General features: G+C 48.4%; 1 protein-coding gene across 1 annotated transcript in view; it reads left to right on the plus strand.

Moving 5' to 3' along the window:
- The window catches only part of PINX1 (PIN2 (TERF1) interacting telomerase inhibitor 1), a 223,044-nt gene that overhangs the window by 70,182 nt on the left and 128,633 nt on the right, over nt 1–24,229 (plus strand). The window contains exon 6 of the mRNA XM_040348090.1: nt 11,761–11,840. Coding sequence (XP_040204024.1) covers nt 11,761–11,840 — 80 coding nt within the window. The remainder of the gene's footprint in view (nt 1–11,760; nt 11,841–24,229) is intronic.

Genomic DNA, 24,229 nt, shown 5'->3' on the forward strand with positions numbered 1-24,229 from the left:
GGCGGCGGTGGAATGTGGAGGGGGGTGTGACACTGAAACCGCACTATTTGTTTAATGATGTCATCACAGCAGCTGCTCACCTGTCTAATCCTGAGACCCACCCAGTACAACACCTGCTTATACAAGGGCCGGGGGGGGAGGGGGGGCACAGCATACATTGCCCAGGATTAGCCATGTGCCCCACATCTATCCTATAGATCCCACCGTGTCCTGGGTATTCCCCTCCAGTCTTGTACAGTTGTAGCGGCTCCTCTCCTTTTACTGCACACTGTGAGCTTCTCATCATGATGGGACACTATTCCTCCCACTGATACCAATGATGGGACACTATTCCTCCCACTGATACCAATGATGGGACACTATTCCTCCTACTGACACCAATGATGGGACACTTTTCCTCCCACTGACACCAATGATAGGACACTATTCCTCCCACTGATACCAATGATGGGACACTATTCCTCCCACTGATACCAATGATGGGACACTATTCCTCCCACTGATACCAATGATGGGACACTATTCCTCCCACTGATACCAATGATGGGACACTATTCCTCCCACTGACACCAATGATGGGACACTATTCCTCCCACTGACACCAATGATGGGACACTATTCCTCCCACTGACACCAATGATGGGACACTATTCCTCCCACTGATACCGATGATGGGACACTATTCCCCCCACTGACACCAATGATGGGACACTATTCCTCCCACTGATACCAATGATGGGACACTATTCCTCCCACTGACACCAATGATGGGACACTATTCCTCCCACTGATACCAATGATGGGACACTATTCCTCCCACTGACACCAATGATTGGACACTATTCCCCCCACTGATACCGATGATGGGACACTATTCCCCCCACTGACACCAATGATGGGACACTATTCCTCCCACTGACACCAATGATGGGACACTGTTCCTCCCACTGATATCAATGATGGGGCACTATTCCTCCAACCAATACCAATGATGGGACACTATTCCTCCCACTGACACCAATGATGGGGCACTATTCCTCCCACTAATACCAATGATGGGACACTATTCCTCCCATTGATACCAATGATGAGGCACTATTCCTCCCACTGACACCAATGATGGGACACTATTCTTCTCACTGATACCAATGATGGGACACTATTCTTCTTACTGATACCAATAATGGGGCACTATTCCTCCCACTGATATCAATGATGGGGCACTATTCATCCCACTTATATCAATGATGGGGCACTATTCCTTCCACTGATACCCATTATGGGGCACTATTCCTCCTACTGATACCAATGATGGGACACTATTCCTCCTACTGATACCAAGAAAAGGGCACTCCCCCGCCGACACCAATGATGGGACACTATTCCTCCGCCTTCTGACCACAGGCGCTAAGTAACTGACCACTAACTCTGAGGCAATGCTTATTCTCACTGATGGTTCCAGGATGATTTCTACCCCACGCTGGCAATAGTCCGGGCCCCCCTAAAGGATGGAGGATAGTAAACTGGCCCTTTGTTTGGAGACCCCCGATCTAGTCTATTCCTCCCCAGCCTGACTGTAACCAGGGCCGTCTTTAATGTTGATTGGACCCTGGGCAAAAAAATATCTGGGGGGGGGGGGGGGCATGCAATTTTGCTCTCCACCTGCTCTGAGACATACAATAAATATCAGCTAGACTTAAAATCAGTTTACTGTATCAGATCAGGCATTGATTGCGATTGGTAGCCAGAAGTTACAGCATATCATTACCACTCACTGACTGGTTGCTAGAGGTTACAGCATATCATTACCACTTACTGACTGGTTGCTAGAGGTTACAGCACACATTACGGTGCACTGATTAGTTGCTAGAGGTTACAGCACATGATTCCTTCTTGTTTATTGGTTACTAGAGATTACTGTACAGTAATACTGCTCACTGATTGGTTGCTAGAGGTTACAGCACATCGTCTCTTCACTGCAGAGGGGTATGATATACATTTGAATGCCGCCGTCCTCAGCTATTTACATATGAATGATGGTTATTTACATGTAAACACAGGGTCTGCAGGTGAGTCATCTGTATACAACAATAGGGCAGAGTTGGGCAGCACTTCACACTGAGATATCAGGACACAGCACAGGACTAAAACTGGGATAGTTGGCAAGTACGAGGCAGCTGCTTTGGGCCCCACAACAATGACAGGGCCCACGGCAGCTGCCCCTTTTGCCCTGCCTTAACCACTTGAGAGCCGTGCTATAGATGAAAGATGTCCACAGCGCGGCTCTCAAGTGCCGGGTGGACATCCTTTTATGTGCATTACCCGCGCGCGCCGCTGGGGGCGCGCAGCAGGTAAACTCTGTGCCCGGCGCATCGCTCAGATGCCAATGCGTGTGCCTGGCGGCCGCGATGTCCGCCTGGTACCCGCGATCAGCGGTGACAGCAGGGACGTGGAGCTCTGTGTGTAAACACAGAGCTCCACGTCCTGTCAGGGGAGAGAGGAGATCGATGCTGTGTCCCTTGTACATAGGGACACAGATCGGTCACCTCCCCCAGTCAGTCCCCTTCCCCCATACAGTTAGAACACACCCAGGATACACATTTAACCCCTTCCTCACCCCCTAGTGTTAACCCCTTCACTGCCAGTCACATTTATACAGTAATTAGTGCATTTTTATAGCACTGATCGCTGTATAAATGTGAATGGTCCCAAAATTGTGTCAAAAGTGTCCTGTACGTCCGTCGCCTGACAAAAAAATTGCAGATCGCCGCCATTACTAGTAAAAAATAAATCATAAATCTATCCCCTATTTTGTAGGCGCTATAACTTTTGCGCAAACCAATCAAACGCTTATCGCTTATTTTAACAAAAATATGTAGAAGAATACGTATCGGCCTAAACCGAGGAAAAAAATATTTAAAAAAATAATAATTTTGGGATATTATAACAAAAAGTAAAAAATATTGTGTGTTTTTTTGTTTATAGCATAGAGGAGGTGTTTGGGATCTTATAGATCCCAGATCCCTCCATAAAGAGGACCTGTCACTGCCTATTACTGTCACAGGGGATGTTTATATTCCTTGTGACAGCAATAACGGTGATACAAAAAAAATAATGGAAAAGGACAGTGTAATATTTTTTTTAACCACTTCAATACTGGGCTTTTACCCCCTTTTTTCCCAGGCCAATTTTCAACTTTCAGTGCTCTCTCACTTTCAATGACAATTGCGCGGTCATGCAACACTGTACCCAAATGAAATATTTATAATTGTGTTCACACAAATAGAGCTTTCTTTTGGTGATATAAGCGGGGAAAAAAAATGTACTCTGCTACATGTCTTTGGTAAAAAAAAATCCTGTTAAGTGTATAATTATTGGTTTGTGTGATGACGGACATATGTGTGCAGATGATTTTACTGTTACATATGTGGGGGACAGGTGTTTTTTACTGTGTGGGGAAAGTGTTTTGGGGACACTATTTTGGGGACTTTGTGTGTTTACATTGTGTGGGGAAAGGTGTGTATAGAGGGCGCTAAACTACAAGTGACACAAGTTAAAAGTACCCCCTATAATCGTGAAAATATGAAATAGTAAAAAACCTAAATAAATACTATAGCAATCATACAAAGTACTTATAATGCTAATTCATAGCAGTAGTTCATACAATGTCTCTATGACATAGAGGCCCAGATTCTCAAAGGGCTTACGACGGCGCAACGCCATGTACACCGTCGTAAGTCCTAATCTGGGCCATCGTATCTATGCGACTGATTCTTAGAATCAGTTACGCATAGATATCCATTAGATCCGACAGGCGTAAGGCTCTTACGCCGTCGGATCTTAAATTCCATTTTTGTTTTGTCCGCTATGTGTCACCTCCGTCGTTTTCCCCTTCGAGTATGCAAATTAGCTAGATACGCGAATTCCCGAACGTACGCGCGGTCGACGCAGTGAAGTTACGACGTTTACGTTAGGTTTGCCCGGCGTAAAGTTTCCCCTGCTATATGAGTGGCAACCAATGTTAAGTATGGCCGTCGTCCCCGCTTCGAAATTTAAAAATGTACGTCGTTAGCATAAGTCGTCCGTGAATGGGGCTGGACGCCATTTACGTTCACGTCGAAACCAATGACGTTCTTTGCGACGTCATTTGGAGCAATGCACCCTGGGATATTTTACGGATGGCGCATGCACAGTACGTTCGGCGCGGGAACGCGCTTAATTTAAATACTACAGGCCCCCTACCCGCCTAATTTGAATTTGGCGGGCTTGCGCCGGGTGATTTACGCTACGCCTCCGCAACTTTACACGCAAGTGCTTTGTGAATAAAGCACTTGCCTGTAAAACTTGCGGCGGCGTAACGTAAATGAGATACGTTACACCTGCACAGTTTTGCGCGATTCTACGAGAATCTGGGCCAAAGTGTCTCCATGACATATAGTCCCAATATTTAAATGCAGTGAAATTAGTGATCCACTCTTCTTAACTGCTGTAATCTTGATTAAAGTGAAAATGCCACCACCACACTTGAATCTTCTTTCACCGAAAAACGTGCTGAGGAAAATGGATGCGCTTACCAGAACAATTTGACTACTTTAGTGAAAAAGATAGTCAAATGAGCTTTAGCAGGATTGTGCCTGCACACATGCTGACAGGATAATACTTGTACAACCTCGTTCCCGGCGTTCCAGACAGGATATATGAAAAAACTGGAGGGAAAACCAATAGCGTAATACTGTTTTATTTAAAATGTAATAAACACACGGAAAAGCCAAACGGCCTCTTACTTTAAAAGTGCCTCCCGGCACTGGGGCTGCAGACACGTCACCGCTGTTCTGCGGTTAGTATTGGGTCGTCTGGATCCGTTGCCACCTCCGTAGCAAACGTACAGGTTCCCGGCTGCTAGCTCCACAGGTCGGAGAGCACGTCGCATGACCAGGTACCGCCGCCGACGTACGTTTCATTGGTTAACGTCTTCAGTGGGGACACTGGGCTGGTGATCGTTGTGTAAAAAAAACAGCTTATACTCACTGATCACCGGCCAGCTGCAGAGGATCCGCTCTCCTCACTGACAACTTCCATGTGAGGAGAGGAGATCCGATCGCCTAGCAACCAGCTCTCTATTTACATCGCATGACGGCTGTGATTGGACACAGCCATCATGTGATCAGGAGGGCCAATCAGAGAGTCATCCTGCCGATCGGAGATGTCCGGGTGACACGAGCACATCGGGATCGCGCAGCTGCGCGGGCACGAGCGCTCCCCCTCCTTCTGAGGGACGTTTCTGAATGTCCATATAGAGAAAGCACCAACCTGGCCTTATATGTACAGTGGCCGGGTGGGAGGTGGTTAAATGTACAGAATATCGGCCCATAATATCAGCTTTTGGCCTGAGAGGTGGTATGGGTCGATCCCTAGTGGAAAGAGGGTGAGGGTGTGCTTGGCAACATGTTATACCCCAACACGGGTGTAAGGTGTTTCTAAAGGTGGCGTTGGCCTTGAAATGAACTTGGAGCCATGAAATGGTGAGCATCGCCTTCACGGTACGCCGAATGATGTTTTGCTCGAGGTCTTCTGTAGATGACACAGGGATTTGTTCGGTCTCACCCTGGTTGAGTGCGGTGACTTCATTGCTCAGCTATGTTTTTCTTTTAATTGCTTTCCTCGTTGCTTAACAGGTTTGAAATCACTTGAAATTAAGCCGTTTAGTGTGGTATTACATCCAGAGGAATACTCCCATCATCCCCCAGCGTTGCAGTCGGGAGGGGAAAGTGTTCTGGAATCGGCACGGGATAATCCAATATGATTGGTGTTAGTGAGAGTGACTAAGAGCTTGTGTGACTTCTGCCTGTAAAGTTCATTGGCAATTACAAAGTGTTACCATTAAGTAGATTATTGTGTGTTACACATTATGGCCAAAGGGCAGATTCTGTTTTCAGACACCCCCTCTAGTTAGGGATAGTTTTGAAACTGCTAGTTCAGGGGTCTTCTAAAGCAGGGGTGAACAAATATGGGATTTAGAAGCCTATCCGTTCAGTCCAGAAGCAAGCAGAATTTTTTAGGACAATATAGCCACTTAAGCCCCGGACCAATATGCTGCCTAAAGACCCGAGGGGTTTTTACAGTTCGGGACTGTGTCGCTTTAACAGACAATTGCGCGGTCGTGCGATGTGGCTCCCAAACAAAATTGGCGTCCTTTTTTCCCCACAAATAGAGCTTTCTTTTGGTGGTATTTGATCACCTCTGCGGTTTTTATTTTTTGCGCTATAAACAAAAATAGAGCGACAATTTTGAAAAAAATGCAATATTTTTTACTTTTTGCTATAATAAATATCCCCCAAAAACATATATACAAATTTTTTTTTTCCTCAGTTTAGGCCGATACGTATTCTTCTACCTATTTTTGGTAAAAAAAATCGCAATAATCGTTTATCGGTTGGTTTGCGCAAAATTTATAGCGTTTACAAAATAGGGGATAGTTTTATTGCATTTTTTTTTTTTTTATTTTTTTTTTACTACTGATGGCGGCGATCAGCGATTTTTTTCGTGACTGCGACATTATGGTGGACACTTCGGACAATTTTGACACATTTTTGGGACAATTGTCATTTTCACAGCAAAAAATGCATTTAAATTGCATTCTTTATTGTGAAAATGACAGTTGCAGTTTGGGAGTTAAACACAGGGGGCGCTGTAACATGTAGGGTTCAGTGTGTGTGTGTTTACAACAGTAGGGGGGTGTGGCTGTAGGATTGACATCATCGATCGAGTCTCCCTAATTAAAGGGATCACTCGATCGATGCGCCGCCATAGTGAAGCACGGGGAAGCCGTGTTTACACACGGCTCTCCCCGTTCTTCAGCTCCGGGGAGCGATCGCGACGGAGCGGCTATAAACGAATAGCCACGTCGTCGTCCCAGATCGCTCCCTGAGGCTTGCCGACCGCTGCATGTACCGGGGGGGGGGGTCCCGATCGGACCCCCCACCCGCATCAAGCAGAGGACGTATAGGTACGTTGATGTGCCTGTCCGTGCCATTCTGCTGACGTATATTTACATGAGGAGGTCGGCAAGTGGATAGTTGGGTCGATTTGTGTTGACTAATTGGTTCCTAGGATTGTCTTGAATTCCTCCTGAAAAAATTGGCTTTGTGTGCCTAGGCGCTCTTTTGTTTCCTTTTATAGCTGTATATCTGAAGCGTGATATCATCTAAGACAGTGGTCATCAACCCTGTCTTCAGGGCCCACTGGCCAGATTTTATGTATTACCTTGGGGAGAGGCAGACTAGAATACTGCAATCACTGAGCAGCAAATGATATCACCTGTGACGTATTTCAGTTATCTTGCAAACCTGGACTGTTAGTGGACCCTGAGGACTGCGTTGATGACCACTGATCTAAGGCACTGCTGCCTGGGGTTGCTTGGCTCCCCAGATTTGGAGGGAGATTTGGCGATGTCACTACTGTGCTGCGTACTTCCTCGCTGGAGAGGAAGCTGCACATGAGGATCTGCGGTGCAAGGATCTCCCTGCTCGCAAACCTGGTAGCCTCAAGAACTTTAGGTTCAATAAGTTTTTATTGTCAGTTTTTAGACAGACATAACAGTATCAACCGGGTCAAGGACCCAACAGAGGGCGACCCGATCGATAAAAGTAGAAACACAAAAATAAAGTTACAAATAAAACAGTAAACAGTTACATTGCCATACCAAATGAGTAAAAAGGTACAAATAGATGTCGAGTAAGCACATTGGGGGTACAAACATGTATAGGCAATGCAGCCCAGCATCGGGTAAAGACTGCACGTGGCCTGGCCGCCCCTCTGCGGCCAGGAACCAGGGCATTAACATCTATGACATTAGTAAAGTCAGGGCAGGGATGCAGGGAGCCACTAAACAGCGCGAGGAATGCACCGTAACCCGAAGGTTCGGTAAGTGCACCGAACCGGCAGGAAACTGATAAAAGCACGGTATGGTCCGTTTAAATGGCCCTGGGGGAGGGCCGGGTGACAAAGGGGAAAAGGAAATAGAGATAGTTAGAGAAGTTAAGTTCCTCAAGAACTTTAGAATGAGATTTGGTGATGTCACTAATGTGCTGCTTACTGTTTTCCTTGCTGGAGAGGAAGTTGTACCCGAGGGTCTGCAGTGCAGTGCTTGCAAACCTGGCCAGTTAGTGGACCCTGAGTACAGTGTTGATGACCACTGATCTAAGACATTGCTGCCTGGCATTGCTTGGCACACCAATTTTTTAGTGAGATTTGGTGATGTCTGTACTGTGCTGCTGATTTGTACTTCCTTGCTGGAGAGGAAGCTGCACCTGAGTATCTGCGGTGCAATGATCTCACTGCTCGCAAACCTGGTAGCCTCAAGAGAGTTGGAGTGAGATTTGCTGATGTCACTACTGTGCGGCTCACTGTCCTCATTGCTGGAGAGGAAGCTGCACATGAGGATCTGCAGTGCAAGGATCTCCCTGCTCGCAAACCTGGTAGCCTCAAGAGAGTTGGAGTGAGATTTGGTGACGTCACTACTGTGCTGCTCACTGTCTTCATTGCTGGAGAGGAAGCTGCACCTGAGTATCTGTGGTACAATGATCTCACTGATCGCAAACCTGGTAGCCTCAAGAGATTTGGAGTGCGATTTGCTGATGTCACTAATGTGCTGCTCACTGTCCTCATTGCTGGAGAGGAAGCTGCACATGAGGATCTGCGGTGCAAGGATCTCCCTGCTCGCAAACCTGGTAGCCTCAAGAAATTTAGAGTGAGATTTGGTGATGTCACTAATGTGCTGCTCACTGGTCTTGCTGGAGGGGAAGCTGTGCCTGAGGACCGGCGATGCAAGGATCTCCCTGCTTCTGCCTTATCCATTGTGTGTATCTGTGCTTCCTCCACCTCTGCTGTTGCTTCTTGATCATAACCCCACCAGTCATCAGTTAACCAGTCATCATAAGGGCCTCTCTGACATAAGGATGAAAACCCCGGCCTATAGAAAGATGGCTGCCCCCACGCAGACGCACAGTGCAGAACAAAGCATAGTAAATCAAGAATGGGGAAAAGGTCTGCTGCAGAGAGTTGATTAGTCCTTGTTGACAATTGCACATCCAGCCTCACCCTGTAATAATATATCTGCACTGTTTGTACATTCATTCAGTTCACCTTTGGATGCACCTTATCTTAGCATTTATAGCGATTTCTATATTTCAGTCAGTCTATTTGTATATTTGCAAGTTCATTTATCAATTAAACTATTTTTATTATTTATACATTTTACCACTTACACCATTCTATGCTATTAGAGCGCAACCCCATCCTTTGTTTTTTTCCATGTCTCACTGTGGGTAGTGGTTGGCCCATACGGTAGTTGCCACACCTTTACCCTCTGCACACATATAGCTAGATTCAGGTACAGCCGCCTATCTTTAGGTCGGCGTAGCGCATCACATTTGCACTACGCCGACGTAACATAGTGAGGCAAGTACTGTATTCACAAAGCACTTGCCTCCTAAGTTACGTCGGCGTAAATGGCCCGGCGTAACCCCGCCTAATTCAAAATAGGCAGGTAGGGGGCGTGTTGTATGGTAATGAATTCACGATTCATTACCATACATGTAAATGAAGCGCCGATCGTATGGCGCATGCGCGCTCATGCTCAGTATCACGTCACAAATATTCCTTGCTTTCGACGTGAACGTAACCTACGCCCAGCCCCATTCTGAATCGGCTTACGCAAACAACGTGAAATTCGACGGCTGTCCGACGTCCATACTTAACATTGGCTGCGCCATCTTTTTGGTGGTTTATCTTTACGCCTGAAAACGCCTTACGTAAACGGCGTATCTTACATGCGACGGCCGTGTGTACGTTCGTGAATAGGCGTATCTTGATCATTTGCATATTCTCTGTGTAAATCGACGTACACGCCCCTAGCGGCCAGCGTAAATATGCAGCTAAGATACGACGGCGTAGGAGACTTACGCCGGTCGTATCTTGGCAACAGAGAAGCGTATCTCAATTTGAGCATACCGCTTAAAGATACGACGGCGCGGATTCGGACTTATGACGGCGTATCTACTGATACGCCGTCGTAAGTCTTTATGAATCTAGCTAATAGTTTCCACTGTAGCGCAGGAATAACTACTTTACCCAGTGCCTCATTGTTGACGTCAATGGGAGAAATAGCGCCCTGTGTCGGTGGGAGGAACAGTGCCCTAGGGGCCTGAGAAAGACAAGCAAAGGCCGCATCCGGAGTTTGGAGCCCACTAGTCTGGGGGCTCCAAAAAAGATTTACTTACCCATTCCTCCACTCCTCCCTGCAGCTAGACAAGTCCCAATAGCCTCTTCTGCCCCAGTCTAGGATCATGAAATCCCAAAGTAGGGACCATAGCCCTTCATTGGTCTTTATGACCCAGAGGGACAGTCTACCACCAGAGCAGTGGAGCATCAGGTTAGTAAATCTGTTTCTACTCTCACCTTGATAAAATGAGCTATTACCCCTGCAGTGTGGGCGCATCCGCAATGTAAAAGGGATAATATTCTATTTGGGCTTTAAGGCAGTAAGGGATAGGGAAGGGGGAGTGAAGGTTTAAACATGGGGTAAAGACAGAGGGCCATATTCTGAGTAGAGTTACGACGGAGTATCTCAGGAAACTCCGTCGTATCTCTCTTTTTTGACCCGCGTATCTATGCGAGTGATTCCTAGAATCATTTTCGCATAGATACGCTGAAGATCCGACATGTGTAAGTCACTTACACTGTCGGATCTTAAATGTAATTCGCCGCCGGCCGCTAGGTGCCGTTTACGTTAAGGTCTCATTTGTTTATGCAAATTAGCCTGATACGCCGATTCCCGAATGAATTTGCGTCGCGTAACCGTCGCTTACGTCGTTTGCGTAAGCGTAAGGTTACTCCTGCTTTATGAGGGGTAACCTTACGCCAGTCCCACGTATGCCATGTTAAGTATGGCGTCGGGTCCGCGTCGTCTTTTCCCGTCGGGTACATCGTTTTCCTAAGTCGTTCTTGAATACGACTTTACGTCAATGACGCACACGTCGGCGTCATTGACGTTTTCCACCGAGAAATGGAGCATGCGCACTGGGCTGTTTTTAGCCCGGCGCATGCGCAGTTCGATCGAAACGGGGGCGCGCTTAATTTAAATATAAGCCGCTCCCTTTGAAATACGCGGGGATACGCCGGGCCTTTTACACTACGCCTACGCAAACTACGGAGCAAGTGCTTGAGGAATACGGCACTTGCTCCAGTAAGTTGCGGCGGCGTAGTGTAAATGGCTTGCGCGAGGCCGCCGCAGAATATTGGAGAATCTGGCCCAGAGAAAAGAAAAGGGTAGTAGGTTGGGGGGGGGGGCGAGAGGGGTAACTCTTGTAGGGGGGACTTGTACAGCAGATAAATGGCCCCCCAACGTAGTCATGTAGCTGTTGGGTGTTCAGTCAATGTCTCAAACTATATCTGGCCCCAGAGGGTCATGATCTGGGTGCCCACTCTGGTTTTGGTTGGATGCGTACTGACAGCCAAGGGCGATGAGTAGTCCAGATCAGAAGCCGCGGTATGTTCGGCGGTTGAGTGTTGCGTTCTCTGACGGTTGCACGCTGTGTACCGAAGGTGGAGTTGCTTGCAGTGAGTGGTTTCCTCAGCCCCGGGTGTTTGGTTTGGACGGGCATTTAATCTGGTTGGGTTTAGAAGGTTATTTAATCATAAAACAAAACAGAGCGTCTTCCAATACTTCAAATACTCTTTTTGTTTGCTTTTGTCATGCAGGAAAGGACCTGTCTTGTCGCAGTGACACCGATCTGGCCTGCATCTTTGGGAAACGGGAGAAAAGGAAGAAGTCGGGTCAGGTAAATCTTCACCTGTTATTTTTTTTCTTTTATTTATAACCTGTGATGTCATCGACAGAGGCCCAGGGCACTCCCTTAAAGTATAACTAAAGGGAAAAAATATTGGAGAGGGATTAGAACCACTTTTCGGGTTTTTATTGGTGTTTGTGCCCCTGTTAGGGAGATTCTCCCTCTTTGTTTGTCCTGCTTACCAAGCGTGAATAACAATCACAATTTTTGGGGTGTCACCAGAACAGGCATAGAGGGGGGGGGGAATCTTCTAAAGGGGGAACGAATTCTGGTGACAAATCGGGATTCCCTCACTTTGGAGGGATTTCCTCTCACTTCCTGTTTTCTATTGAACTCAGTTAGAGGTGTACATCTTAGTAGCTATGTACCCGATAATGGAGTTCACACAAAGTAGGGAGACGTTCATAAAGCACATTAGTGACATAGTTGGATGCAGAGTCTTTGGTCAGTGAAGGGATTGGCAGAGAGCGGTGGAGGCCAATGTAGGGATTGGCAGAGAGAGGTGTACATCTTAGTAGCTATGTACCCGATAATGGAGTTCACACAAAGTAGGGAGACGTTCATAAAGCACATTAGTGACATAGTTGGATGCAAAGTCTTTGGTCAGTGAAGGGATTGGCAGAGAGCGGTGGAGGCCGATGTAGGGATTGGCAGAGAGATGGAGGACACTGAGCGGGGACCAGCGGAAGGATTGACAGAGAGGGGTGGAGAACACTGAGCTGATGCCAGTGGGGAGATTGGCAGAGAGGGGTGGAAGCCAATGGAGGGATTGGCAGCGAGGGATGGAGGACACTGAGCAGGGACCAGTGGAAGGATTGACAGAGAGGGGTGGAGAACACTGAGCTGATGCCAGTGGGGAGATTGGCAGAGAGGGGTGGAAGCCAATGGAGGGATTGGCAGAGAGGGATGGAGGACAGTGAGCGGGGACCAGCGGAAGGATTGACAGATAGGGGTGGAGAACACTGAGCTGATGCCAGTGGGGAGATTGGCAGAGAGGGGTGGAAGCCAATGGAGGGATTGGAGAGGGATGGAGGACACTGAGCGGGGACCAGCGGAAGGATTGACAGAGAGGGGTGGAGAACACTGAGCTGATTCCAGTGGGGAGATTGGCAGAGAGGGGTGGAAGCCAATGGAGGGATTGGCAGAGAGGGATGGAGGACACTGAGCAGGGGGCAGTAGCGAGATTGGTAGAGAGTGGTGGAGAACACTGAGCAGGGGCCAGTTTAGGGATTGGTATGGGGGTGGGGGGATGGAGGACATTAAGTGGAGCCCAGTGGAGGGATTGGCAAAGAAGGGGTGGAAAACACTGAGCAAAGGCCAGTTGAAGGATTGGTAAGGGGGTGGGGGGTGGAGGACGTTGCGTAGAGCCCAGTGGAGGGATTGGCAGAGAGGGTTGGAGGACACTGAATTGACAGAGAATCGTGAAGAACACTGAGCAGGGGCTAGTTGAGGGGTTGGCAGAGAGGGGTGGAGGACACTGAGCATAAGATGGTGGAAGGGTTCGGCAGAGAGGGCTGGAGGACACTGAGCTGAGGCCAGTGGAGGGATTGGCAGAGAGGGATGGATGACACTGAGCAGAAGCCGGTAGCGGGATTGGTAAAGAGGGGTGAAGGACACTGATTGGCCAGTGTAGGGATTGGCAGAGAGAGGGGTGGAGGACACTGATTGGCCAGTGTAGGGATTGGCAGAGAGAGGGGTGGAGGACACTGATTGGCCAGTGTAGGGATTGGCAGAGAGAGGGGTGGGATTGGCAGAGAGAGGGGTGGAGGACACTGATTGGCCAGTGTAGGGATTGGCAGAGAGAGGGGTGGAGGACACTGATTGGCCGGTGTAGGGATTGGCAGAGAGAGGGGTGGAGGAAACCGATTGGCCGGTGTAGGGATTGGCAGAGAGAGGGGTGGAGGACACTGATTGGCCAGTGTAGGGATTGGCAGAGAGAGGGGTGGAGGACACTGATTGGCCAGTGTAGGGATTGGCAGAGAGAGGGGTGGAGGACACTGATTGGCCAGTGTAGGGATTGGCAGAGAGAGGGGTGGAGGACACTTATTGGCCAGTGTAGGGATTTGTAGAGAGAGGGGTGGAGGACACTGATTGGCCAGTGTAGGGATTGGCAGAGAGAGGGGTGGAGGACACTGATTGGCCAGTGTAGGGATTGGCAGAGAGAGGTGGAGGACACTGATTGGCCAGTGTAGGGATTGGCAGAGAGAGGTGGAGGACACTGAGACATTGGTAAGGTGGATGAATCTGGCAGAAGCATTCATGATGGACTGAAGAGAGGATAGTCTGTGTAGAGGTCGGCCAATGAGGAGGGAAATGGAAAAGTCGAGGCTAGAGATAACAAGGGAGTGAATTGGTATCTTGAAGGTGTCCTTGGTAAAGAAGTGGCAAATTCTGGAAATGTTATGGAGGGTGAAGGTGGTAAAATTTGCACAGTGATTGGATTGGGGGCTGAAATTAGAGATCACACCTTCACCCTGGTATGAGGGAGGGACTGATAGATCATGGCCAGAGGTGGTTATTACTGAACAGCAAACATAAACTGCCAAAAATAAAGATCATGTACATCAACTGCGTAAGCACTAAATAAAAACAACACGAGAATACATTGCGTCATGTAGAATATCGGTAAAATGGATAAGGAAATGAAATCCATGAAAACAACAGAAGTATTACACAATGTAGAATGACTTGATGGGTGAAATAAGGAAATGCGATGTTAGGGTGTGTACATTTCCTAAATGACACGAAGAACAGACAAATATTTCTAGGACATAAAACGTCCAATCATCTGTGGCTTGTGATTCCAGATTTCCAGGTGAATGTGTGTGAATTGATATCCATATAAAAAGATAAAACCCAATACTATACACAGGTATTCAATGTGTTATCGGGGGGCTGCCATTGCTGCTTTGCTTTTTAATGTGGTGGTCGGTGGATCTGTCTGATCCTGGCTTCTTTATGAATTACTCACACAGGAATGAAGCGCATATTTTTGCTTGGCGGCCCATTTTATATTTTTAAAAGTTTACAACAGTGGTCTCCAAACTGTGGCCCACAGGGCCGATGTGGACATTTGCCTGTCTTTTATCTGTTTCTTGGGACACTATTTCCCTGTTGACACCAATGATGGGACACTATTCCTCCCCCTGACACCAATGATGGGACACGGTTCCTCCCCCTGACACCAATGATGGGACACGGTTCCTCCCCCTGACACCAATGATGGGACACGGTTCCTCCCCCTGACACCAATGATGGGACACGGTTCCTCCCCCTGACACCAATGATGGGACACGGTTCCTCCCACTGACACCAATGATGGGACACGGTTCCTCCCACTGAGACCAATGATGGGACACGGTTCCTCCCACTGTGACACCAATGATGGGACACGGTTCCTCCCACTGACACCAATGATGGGACACGGTTCCTCCCACTGACACCAATGATGGGACACGGTTCCTCCCACTGACACCAATGATGGGACACTGTTCCTCCCACTGACACCAATGATGGGACACGGTTCCTCCCACTGAGACCAATGATGGGACACGGTTCCTCCCACTGACACCAATGATGGGACACGGTTCCTCCCACTGACACCAATGATGGGACACGGTTCCTCCCACTGACACCAATGATGGGACACGGTTCCTCCCACTGACACCAATGATGGGACACGGTTCCTCCCACTGACACCAATGATGGGACACGGTTCCTCCCCCTGACACCAATGATGGGACACGGTTCCTCCCCCTGACACCAATGATGGGACACGGTTCCTCCCCCTGACACCAATGATGGGACACGGTTCCTCCCCCTGACACCAATGATGGGACACTGTTCCTCCCACTGACACCAATGATGGGACACTGTTCCTCCCACTGACACCAATGATGGGACACTGTTCCTCCCACTGACACCAATGATGGGACACTGTTCCTCCCACTGACACCAATGATGGGACACTATTCCTCCCACTGACACCAATGATGGAGCACTATTCCTCCCACTGACACCAATGATGGGACACGGTTCCTCCCACTGACACCAATGATGGGACACGGTTCCTCCCCCTGACACCAATGATGGGACACGGTTCCTCCCCCTGACACCAATGATGGGACACGGTTCCTCCCCCTGACACCAATGATGGGACACGGTTCCTCCCCCTGACACCAATGATGGGACACGATTCCTCCCCCTGACACCAATGATGGGACACGGTTCCTCCCCCTGACACCAATGATGGGACACGGTTCCTCCCCCTGACACCAATGATGGGACACGGTTCCTCCCCCTGACACCAATGATGGGACACGGTTCCTCCCCCTGACACCAATGATGGGACACGGTTCCTCCCACTGACACCAATGATGGGACACTATTCCTCCCACTGACACCATTGATGGGACACTATTCCTCCCACTGACACCATTGATGGGACACTATTCCTCCCACTGATACCAATGATGGGACACTATTCCTCCCACTGATACCAATGATGGGACACTATTCCTCCCACTGACACCAATGATGGGACACGGTTCCTCCCCCTGACACCAATGATGGGACACGGTTCCTCCCCCTGACACCAATGATGGGACACGGTTCCTCCCCCTGACACCAATGATGGGACACGGTTCCTCCCCCTGACACCAATGATGGGACACGGTTCCTCCCCCTGACACCAATGATGGGACACGGTTCCTCCCCCTGACACCAATGATGGGACACGGTTCCTCCCCCTGACACCAATGATGGGACACGGTTCCTCCCCCTGACACCAATGATGGGACACTATTCCTCCCACTGACACCATTGATGGGACACTATTCCTCCCACTGACACCATTGATGGGACACTATTCCTCCCACTGACACCATTGATGGGACACTGTTCCTCCCACTGACACCATTGATGGGACACTATTCCTCCCACTGACAGCAGTGACAGAGAACTGTCTTCTCACTGACACCAACGTTGGGGCACAATTTTTTTTCCTACTGACCACAGATGCCTTGAATTCTTTTTTTTTTTTTTTTTTTTACATCCACCGGCCACAGTCTGAAGGACAGTAAATGGGCCTAAACTTTTCTGTGATTTATTTTTATTTATTTTATTACTACATCCAATAGCCCTTTCCCCCAGAACCCCATTGGGTGTAGCTTCAGGAACAAGCTGTTTTATTTGATTGCTGAGGCTCCTGTCTGTGTAGCTTTGTCACCATTTGCGTTCCAGAATCAGTGCTTGTTAATTTGTAAAGAAAAGTAGATCCGTTATAGCTCGTGTCAGGAGCATCTAATTGCATTGGATTTTTTTTTTGGCAATTATTTTATTTAAACCACCAAAGGCATGTCCAGATTATTACATCCACAATATGTATAGTAACCAATGAAACATCTTATGCATTTGCATGGAACATTACAAACCAGAGGGTCAAATCGGGGTACACATGTCGGTCTCAGATTGCGGTTGATCTGGAGATTATCTATGTAATGTACCAACCAAGGGACATACATTGCATCTTCTTACCCCTCCCTCCCCAGCCCTGACGTTCCTTTAAACTGGGATATTACACCCGGGAAGGGGTGGGAGGGTCTGCCTGACCACTGTGATTGGCCGTCACATGATTGGGAGCCAGGCCAGCCTGATCGTTACTAGACCGGGACACACACGGGCCCAGATTCACAGAGAGCACGGCGCACATTACGCCGCCGTATAGTATCCCATATATGCTACGCCGACGCAGCGCAGACAGGCAAGCATGGAATTTAGAAAGCCAGTGCTCCCAACGCTGCGCCAGCGTGGCGTGGGTATCGAAGGCGCAGGCCGGCGTAGGTGAAAGTGGGCGTGACCCATGCAAATGAGGCGTGACCCCATGTAAATTATAGGCCGAGCGCCAGACAAGTACTTATAATGAACTGCGCATGCGCCGTAACGTGGACGCATCCCCCTGCGCCTGCTCACAACCACGTCGGAACAACTGCCTAAGATACGCCGGATCACTGCGTACGCCGTGAACGTAACCTACGCCCAGCCAACGTAAAATGCGCCAGCTTGTGTTCCTTGGTGCAGACTTTTGCATGTCTGCTGCTGGGTTACACCTCCTTTATGGGGCATAACTTTACGCCGGACGTACAACTTACGCGCACCTCTCGTAGCATGCGTCGGGAACACGCAGGTTCGTGAATAGCCGTATTTCCCTCATTTGCATGTTTGAATAGCTGATCAATGGGAGCGGCACCATGCGCCCAGCCTAAATGTGCGCCCACCCTACGCCGGCGTAAGCAAGTTACGTCGGCAGGGTGAAGCCTATTTTTAGGCGCATCTCTGTTTGTGGGTCTTGCGCACAGATACGACGGCGCACATTTACACTTACGTCGGCGTAACTTGATATACGTCGGCGTAAGCGCTTTGTGAATCTGGGCCACAGTGTATAATAATACAATCATTATTACAGCAAGAGTAATAACGACAACAACACTATACTGGATTGCCCTCTGGTCTTCTAAAGTGGAAGGTCAGCGTGCCGACTTATGTTCCTGGTTGGGATCACAGCTGGAACACATTGCGGTATAATGGACTCGTATGCATGAGCTGAAGTCTCAGGAGTACCTGACAGGTGTGTGTGTGTCCTAGTCCTGAGTATTACACAACGACCCTGACGTGACGTCTATCACGCGTGTGATAATAAACACGCCGTACCCTCCTGTGAAAACGATGAAGATCTCCGCTCTGCTAGTTACAGAGATAAACCAAGAAATGCACATCGGACGGGTTCCCCCACCCTGATCCACCCTCACATCGAGATCTCCCAAACTCTCACAATTATCTCCACCGACATCACAACACGGAGTCCGCTCTCTATATTTAAAGAGGAACCTGTCAGGCTAGAATGATGGCAGCTGACACTGCATGCTTGATTTTTAACCTTTTAGCTGCTGGGCTGTTTATTATTTTTTTTTTTTTTTTTTTATCCTTTTGCCAATGGACCGATTTTTCTATGTTAAAAAGCGCATAGGGGTTATACATTTTCTAAAAGGAAGAGCACCTGAACTTAATCATGATGGGTGGCCACACTCTTGACCGTCTAGTAGGGCAGTGTTTCTCAACCCCTCTAGTGCCGTGACCCATTGATAAAAAATTTCCAAATACGTATCGGCCTAAACTGAGGAAAAAAACATTTTTTTTATATATATTTTTTGGGGATATTTATTATAGCAAAAAGTAAAAAATATTGCATTTTTTTCAAAATTGTTGCTCTATTTTTGTTTATAGCGCAAAAAATGAAAACCGCAGAGGTGATCAAATACCACCAAAAGAAAGCTCTATTGGTGGGAAAAAAAGGACGCCAATTTTGTTTGGGAGCCACGTCGCACGACCGCGCAATTGTCAGTTAAAGCGGCGCAGTGCCGAATCGCAAAAAGGGGCAAGGTCCTTAACCTGCATAATGGTCCAGGTCTTAAGTGGTTACTTTCATACTATTCTCCTTTTAAGGGTGTGTCCTATGCCTACATACTTTTGCTAATAGGTGTCCCTCATTCCCATTTCAGAGAGTTGGGAGGTATGCAAACATGTTATACTTACCTGCTCTCTTGCGGTGGATTTGCACAGATCCTCCTCTTCTCGGGTCCCTCTTCTGTGCTCCTGGCCCCTCCCTCCTTTTGAGTGCCCCCTCAGCAAGCAGCTTCCTATGGGGGCACCCGAGCCGAGTCACAGCTTCCTGTGTCCATTCAGACACGGAGCCGCGACACAGCTCTGCCCTCTCTCTCTCCTGATTGGCTAACTGACTTTGACAGCAGCAGGAGCCGATCGTGCCGCGCTGCTGTCTTGGCCAATTAGGAGGAGAGTCCCAGGCAGCTGAGACACTCCTGCAACATATCTGGATAAAGATGGGCTCAGGTAAGTATTAGGGGGGCTGAGGGGGGCTGCTGCACACAGAATTTCTTTTTTAACTTCATGCAATAAAAAACCTTCTACCTGTACAACTACTGTAATTGGTCAGTGCCGTTCATGTGGCTCAGTTGGCATTTGTGGAACTTGCCAGTCTGTGGTACCCTGAGCTTTTTCCATCCTCCGAACCTTCCCTGTGGCATCAGTCCTTGATGGGTTGGATGTTAAACCTGCCATAAATGGTTCGAAGCTCGGCCAGTTCATCAGGGATTTGTGTTAAACCAGCCATAAATGGTTTGAGTCTCAGCCAGTTGAGCAGGGATAGGTGTTAAGCCGGCCATAAACGGTTTGAATCTCGGCCGGTTCAGCAGGAATCAGTTTTAAGCAAGCCATAGCTGGATTTAATCTTGGCCAGTTCAACAGGAATAGGAGTTAAGCCGGGCCTAGACGGTTCGACTCTTGGCCGGTTCAGCAGGGATCAGTTTTAAGCCAGCAATGGACTGTTCGAATCTTGGCTGGTTCAGCAGGGATAGGTGTTAAGCCGGTCATAGATGGTTTATATCTCGGCCGGTTCAGCAGGGATAAGTTTTAAGCCAGCCATAGACTGTTCGAATCTCGGCCGGTTCAGCAGGGATCGGGTTTAAGCCAGCCATAGGCAGTTGGAATCTTGGCTGGTTCAGCAGGGATAGGTCTTTAGCTGGCCGTAGACAGTTGGAATCTCGGCCGGTTCAGCAGGGATTGGTGTAAAGCCAGCTATAGACAGCACGGTCCACATTGTAAAAGTAAGAGACAAGAATAGGCTCCATAGTGTAGTATTTACAACATTCAATTTTAATATAAGACGAATGCACTCACAGTAATGCAGACAATAATAGACACAGCACACAGATCCTCCGCTCTCGGCCGCGAGCAAACGGATGACGTCACCGGCGACTCTCCTCCTTTCCTCACGTGTTACGTGGCTGCACAACGCCACTTAATCATCAGCAGGGATCCGTGTTAAGCTGGCCATAGACAGTTGGAATCTTAGCCAGTTCAGCAGGGATCGGCGTTAAGCCAGCCATAGACAGTTCGAATCTCGGCCGGTTCAGCAGGAATCGACCAAGATTCAAACCATGTATGGAGAGGCTGGATATACCAAGTTGGTTGATGAACTTGGGTACAATTAGCATGTCCGTTTTTGCATGTGATTATTGCTAGCGACTGTAAAGCCTCGTACACACGATCGGATTTCCATCGGACGAATCCGTGGAAATTTGTGCGAAGGGCGTTGGCCGTGAACTTGTTCTGCATACAGACGGCAGAACTTTTTCAGCCAACATACACAACACTACGTGCTTTTTCTGCTCTTTACCGCCACCCTTTGGGCAACTTTTGCTAATGTGCTATGGTTGGCATTGATTCGGAGCATGCGTGTTTGTACTTTGGATTTTATTCCGATGGACTTGTGTACACACGATCGGATAATCCGATGGCACACATTTGTTGTCGAAAAATTTGAGAGCATGCACAGCCAATATTTGTTTGTCGGAAATTCCGACAATTGTCCGAGGGAACTTGCAAATGGTTGGCTTATCTGACAAAAATCCTGCCATCACACAATTGTTGGAAAATATGATCATGTGTATGGGCCGTTATAGTCACTAGAAATAATCACTGTTGAGGGGTGACGTGGTGGAAGCTGCCCGCCACTGGGAGAACAAAATGGCCCTGCACTGACTGTTGATGGGAGAATCGACTGATTTTCTTTCCTGCAATCCTTTTGCTCTATGGCCGGCCTCAGTCTGGAGGAATGGGTGTTCCTAGGTAGATCGCCCTAGGTAAAACCCACATGTGATGCCCAGTCTCCAGTGAATGAAAGAGGCACGTCAGGGCCAATGAAACTGGCGACCCTCTAGCTGTTGTGGAACTACAAGTCCCATCATGCATCTGCCTGTGGGAGTCAGGCTCGTAAATGTCGGCCTTGCAATGCCTCATGGGACTTGTAGTTCTGCAACAGCTGGAGGGCGGCCAGTTTGAGACCTGTGATAGATGATGCAGGACGTCCTCCAGCCAGGAAAGGAGGTGGGCTCTATGTGACTTGCAGCTTCTAATACGCAATGTAAGAAGCTCACCGTGTGCAGTGAAATCGGAGTAAGCCATTTCCATCCAGGAGATGCCAATATGGTTCCGGCTATCCAGATGGTTCCTGTAAGGACTGCGCAGGCGCAATACTTGCAGACGGAAATCTCCGAACCTCGGCCTGCATCCAGGGCGACGTGGAATTTGAGGAAAGTGGCCAGTCGGCCTCACGTCCTTGCTTCGCTCCGCTCGCTCGGCCTCCTGGCTCTTTTTTTTAACATCCTCCAATCCACGGGGATGTTGAGGAATGAGCCTGGATGCCGGCCGAGGTTCGGAGATTTCCGTCAGGAAGGATTGCGCCTGCGCACTCCTTACAGGAACCATCTGGATAGGGAAACCTTACCGACAAGTCACCGGCACAACTGTGCAAGACTGAAGGGAAGGCCGGAGTTCTACTTTCTGGAAATAAATCTTGCGAACCCCTAGAAATTTGTGCATGAATAGCTTCTGATTTGATATTTATCTAAAGTTACGGTAATGAAGACGGCGTGTTGATGAAAAACAAAAATAATAACTGTCAGTGCGGGTGGAGGCGAGGAAGGTGCGGCTGTTATCGGTTACACTTTGTATACATGTAATCACATTTGATTTGAATAGGCGTAGTTAGTGTTTTGTGTATCCTTTTTGGAGTCGGTGATGAATTTGCTCTGCCAAGCGCCTCTTGCTAGTTGTTAATGTGTTTCACGTGTACGCGGCCGCGTCTAATGTTTTGATTCATGGGCCCTCTTTGGCCTCCGGGGCCTCCCTCCCCACCCTTCATTTGCAAACAATGGCTGGCGCGGCAGTGCCGGACCCTAAATTGGACACCTCTACGCCTTCGGAAGAGACGCACAATTTCTGGTCAATACTCGGGATCGATACGATTGTTTCTAAAGATAAAAAAATGAACATTTTGTGCTGTGAATCTGCAGTACAGTTAACTCCTTGGTGGTCAGATATGTGGTAGGCTGCCCCACCACTCTGTCGTGGGCATCCGCAGAAATTTTTTCAGAGGGGGGAACTTCGGCAGCGGCGAAACACAGTCGCATTTTACCCTTTCTTCGACCGCTAGCGGGGGTTAAAAGCGCCCCCCCACGTTAAAATGTAAAAACACCCCACTGTGTCCCCTGCATCCTTTATTATCTCTTTGTCACTACTGTGTACCCCCTCTCCACAACTGTACCTCTGGACCCCTTTACATTACACAGCACCTCACAGCTCTGGACCCCTTTACATTACACAGCACCCTGCATCACTGGACCCCTTTACATTACACAGCACCCTGCATCACTGGACCCCTTTACATTACACAACAGCACCCTGCACCACTGGACCCCTTTACATTACACAGCACCCTGCATCACTGGACCCCTTTACATTACACAGCACCCTGCACCACTGGACCCCTTTACATTACACAGCACCCTGCATCACTGGACCCCTTTACATTGCACAGCACCTCTTTCCCTTGACTGAAACACTACACTATATGGACAGTATATTTATTTCAGGTCTAAAAGAGGAACCTTTCGGAATGAGGGACAAATGGATTTGATTCCAGAAGAGGGACAGGCACTCTTAATAAGGGACAACTAGAGGGGAGGGGAGCGATGCAGTCACCGCTTCAATCGTTCCCAGGGCCAGTTCAGCCCCGCGCCTGGCTCACCCTGGCAATTTTAGGGGGGGGGGGGCAAACCACCCCCCTTGCCCTATGGAGCGGACGCCAATGCACTCTGTACTGATTACCAGGGATGCAGCAAAGTGCCTAAAGCAATATCCATAAGATCATCCTGTTGACGTTGGTGTAACGGAGGGCAATCTTGCTCCAAGGCACCAATATATACGCACCAGCGTTTGTGCTGGAAACCCGCTCCCAGCGCGGAGAGTGTCCTATAATGAGGCTTATCTGTAGGTACAGTGAATATCTCCTAAACTTGCACGGATTAGGAGATATTCACACTGCATGCAGCTGGTGATGTCACCGGCGCCAATGCGGTCTGAAGGTCTGGCATAAATAGTTTTTTCTACAAACGATACCCCATAATGACGGTAAAAGAAGTTTGTTTGAAATCTTTGCAAATTTATTAAAAATAAAAAACGTAAAAAATCCCATGTACATAAGTATTCGCAGCCTTTGCTAAATACTTTGTTGAAGCACCTTTGGCACCAATCACAGCTTCAAGTCTTTGTGAGTATGATGCCACAAGCTTGGCACACCGATTTTTGGGCAGTTCATCCCATTCTTCTTTGCAGGACCTCTCGAGCTCCATCAGGTTGGTTGGGGGGGTGTCGGTGCACAGCCATTTTCAGATCTCTCCAGAGATGTTCAAGTATGGGCTCTGGCTGGACCTCTCAAGTTTAATCTTTGTTTAATCAGACCAGAG

Source organism: Rana temporaria, chromosome 4 (genome assembly GCF_905171775.1).
Source record: "Rana temporaria chromosome 4, aRanTem1.1, whole genome shotgun sequence".
NCBI lineage: Eukaryota > Metazoa > Chordata > Amphibia > Anura > Ranidae > Rana > Rana temporaria.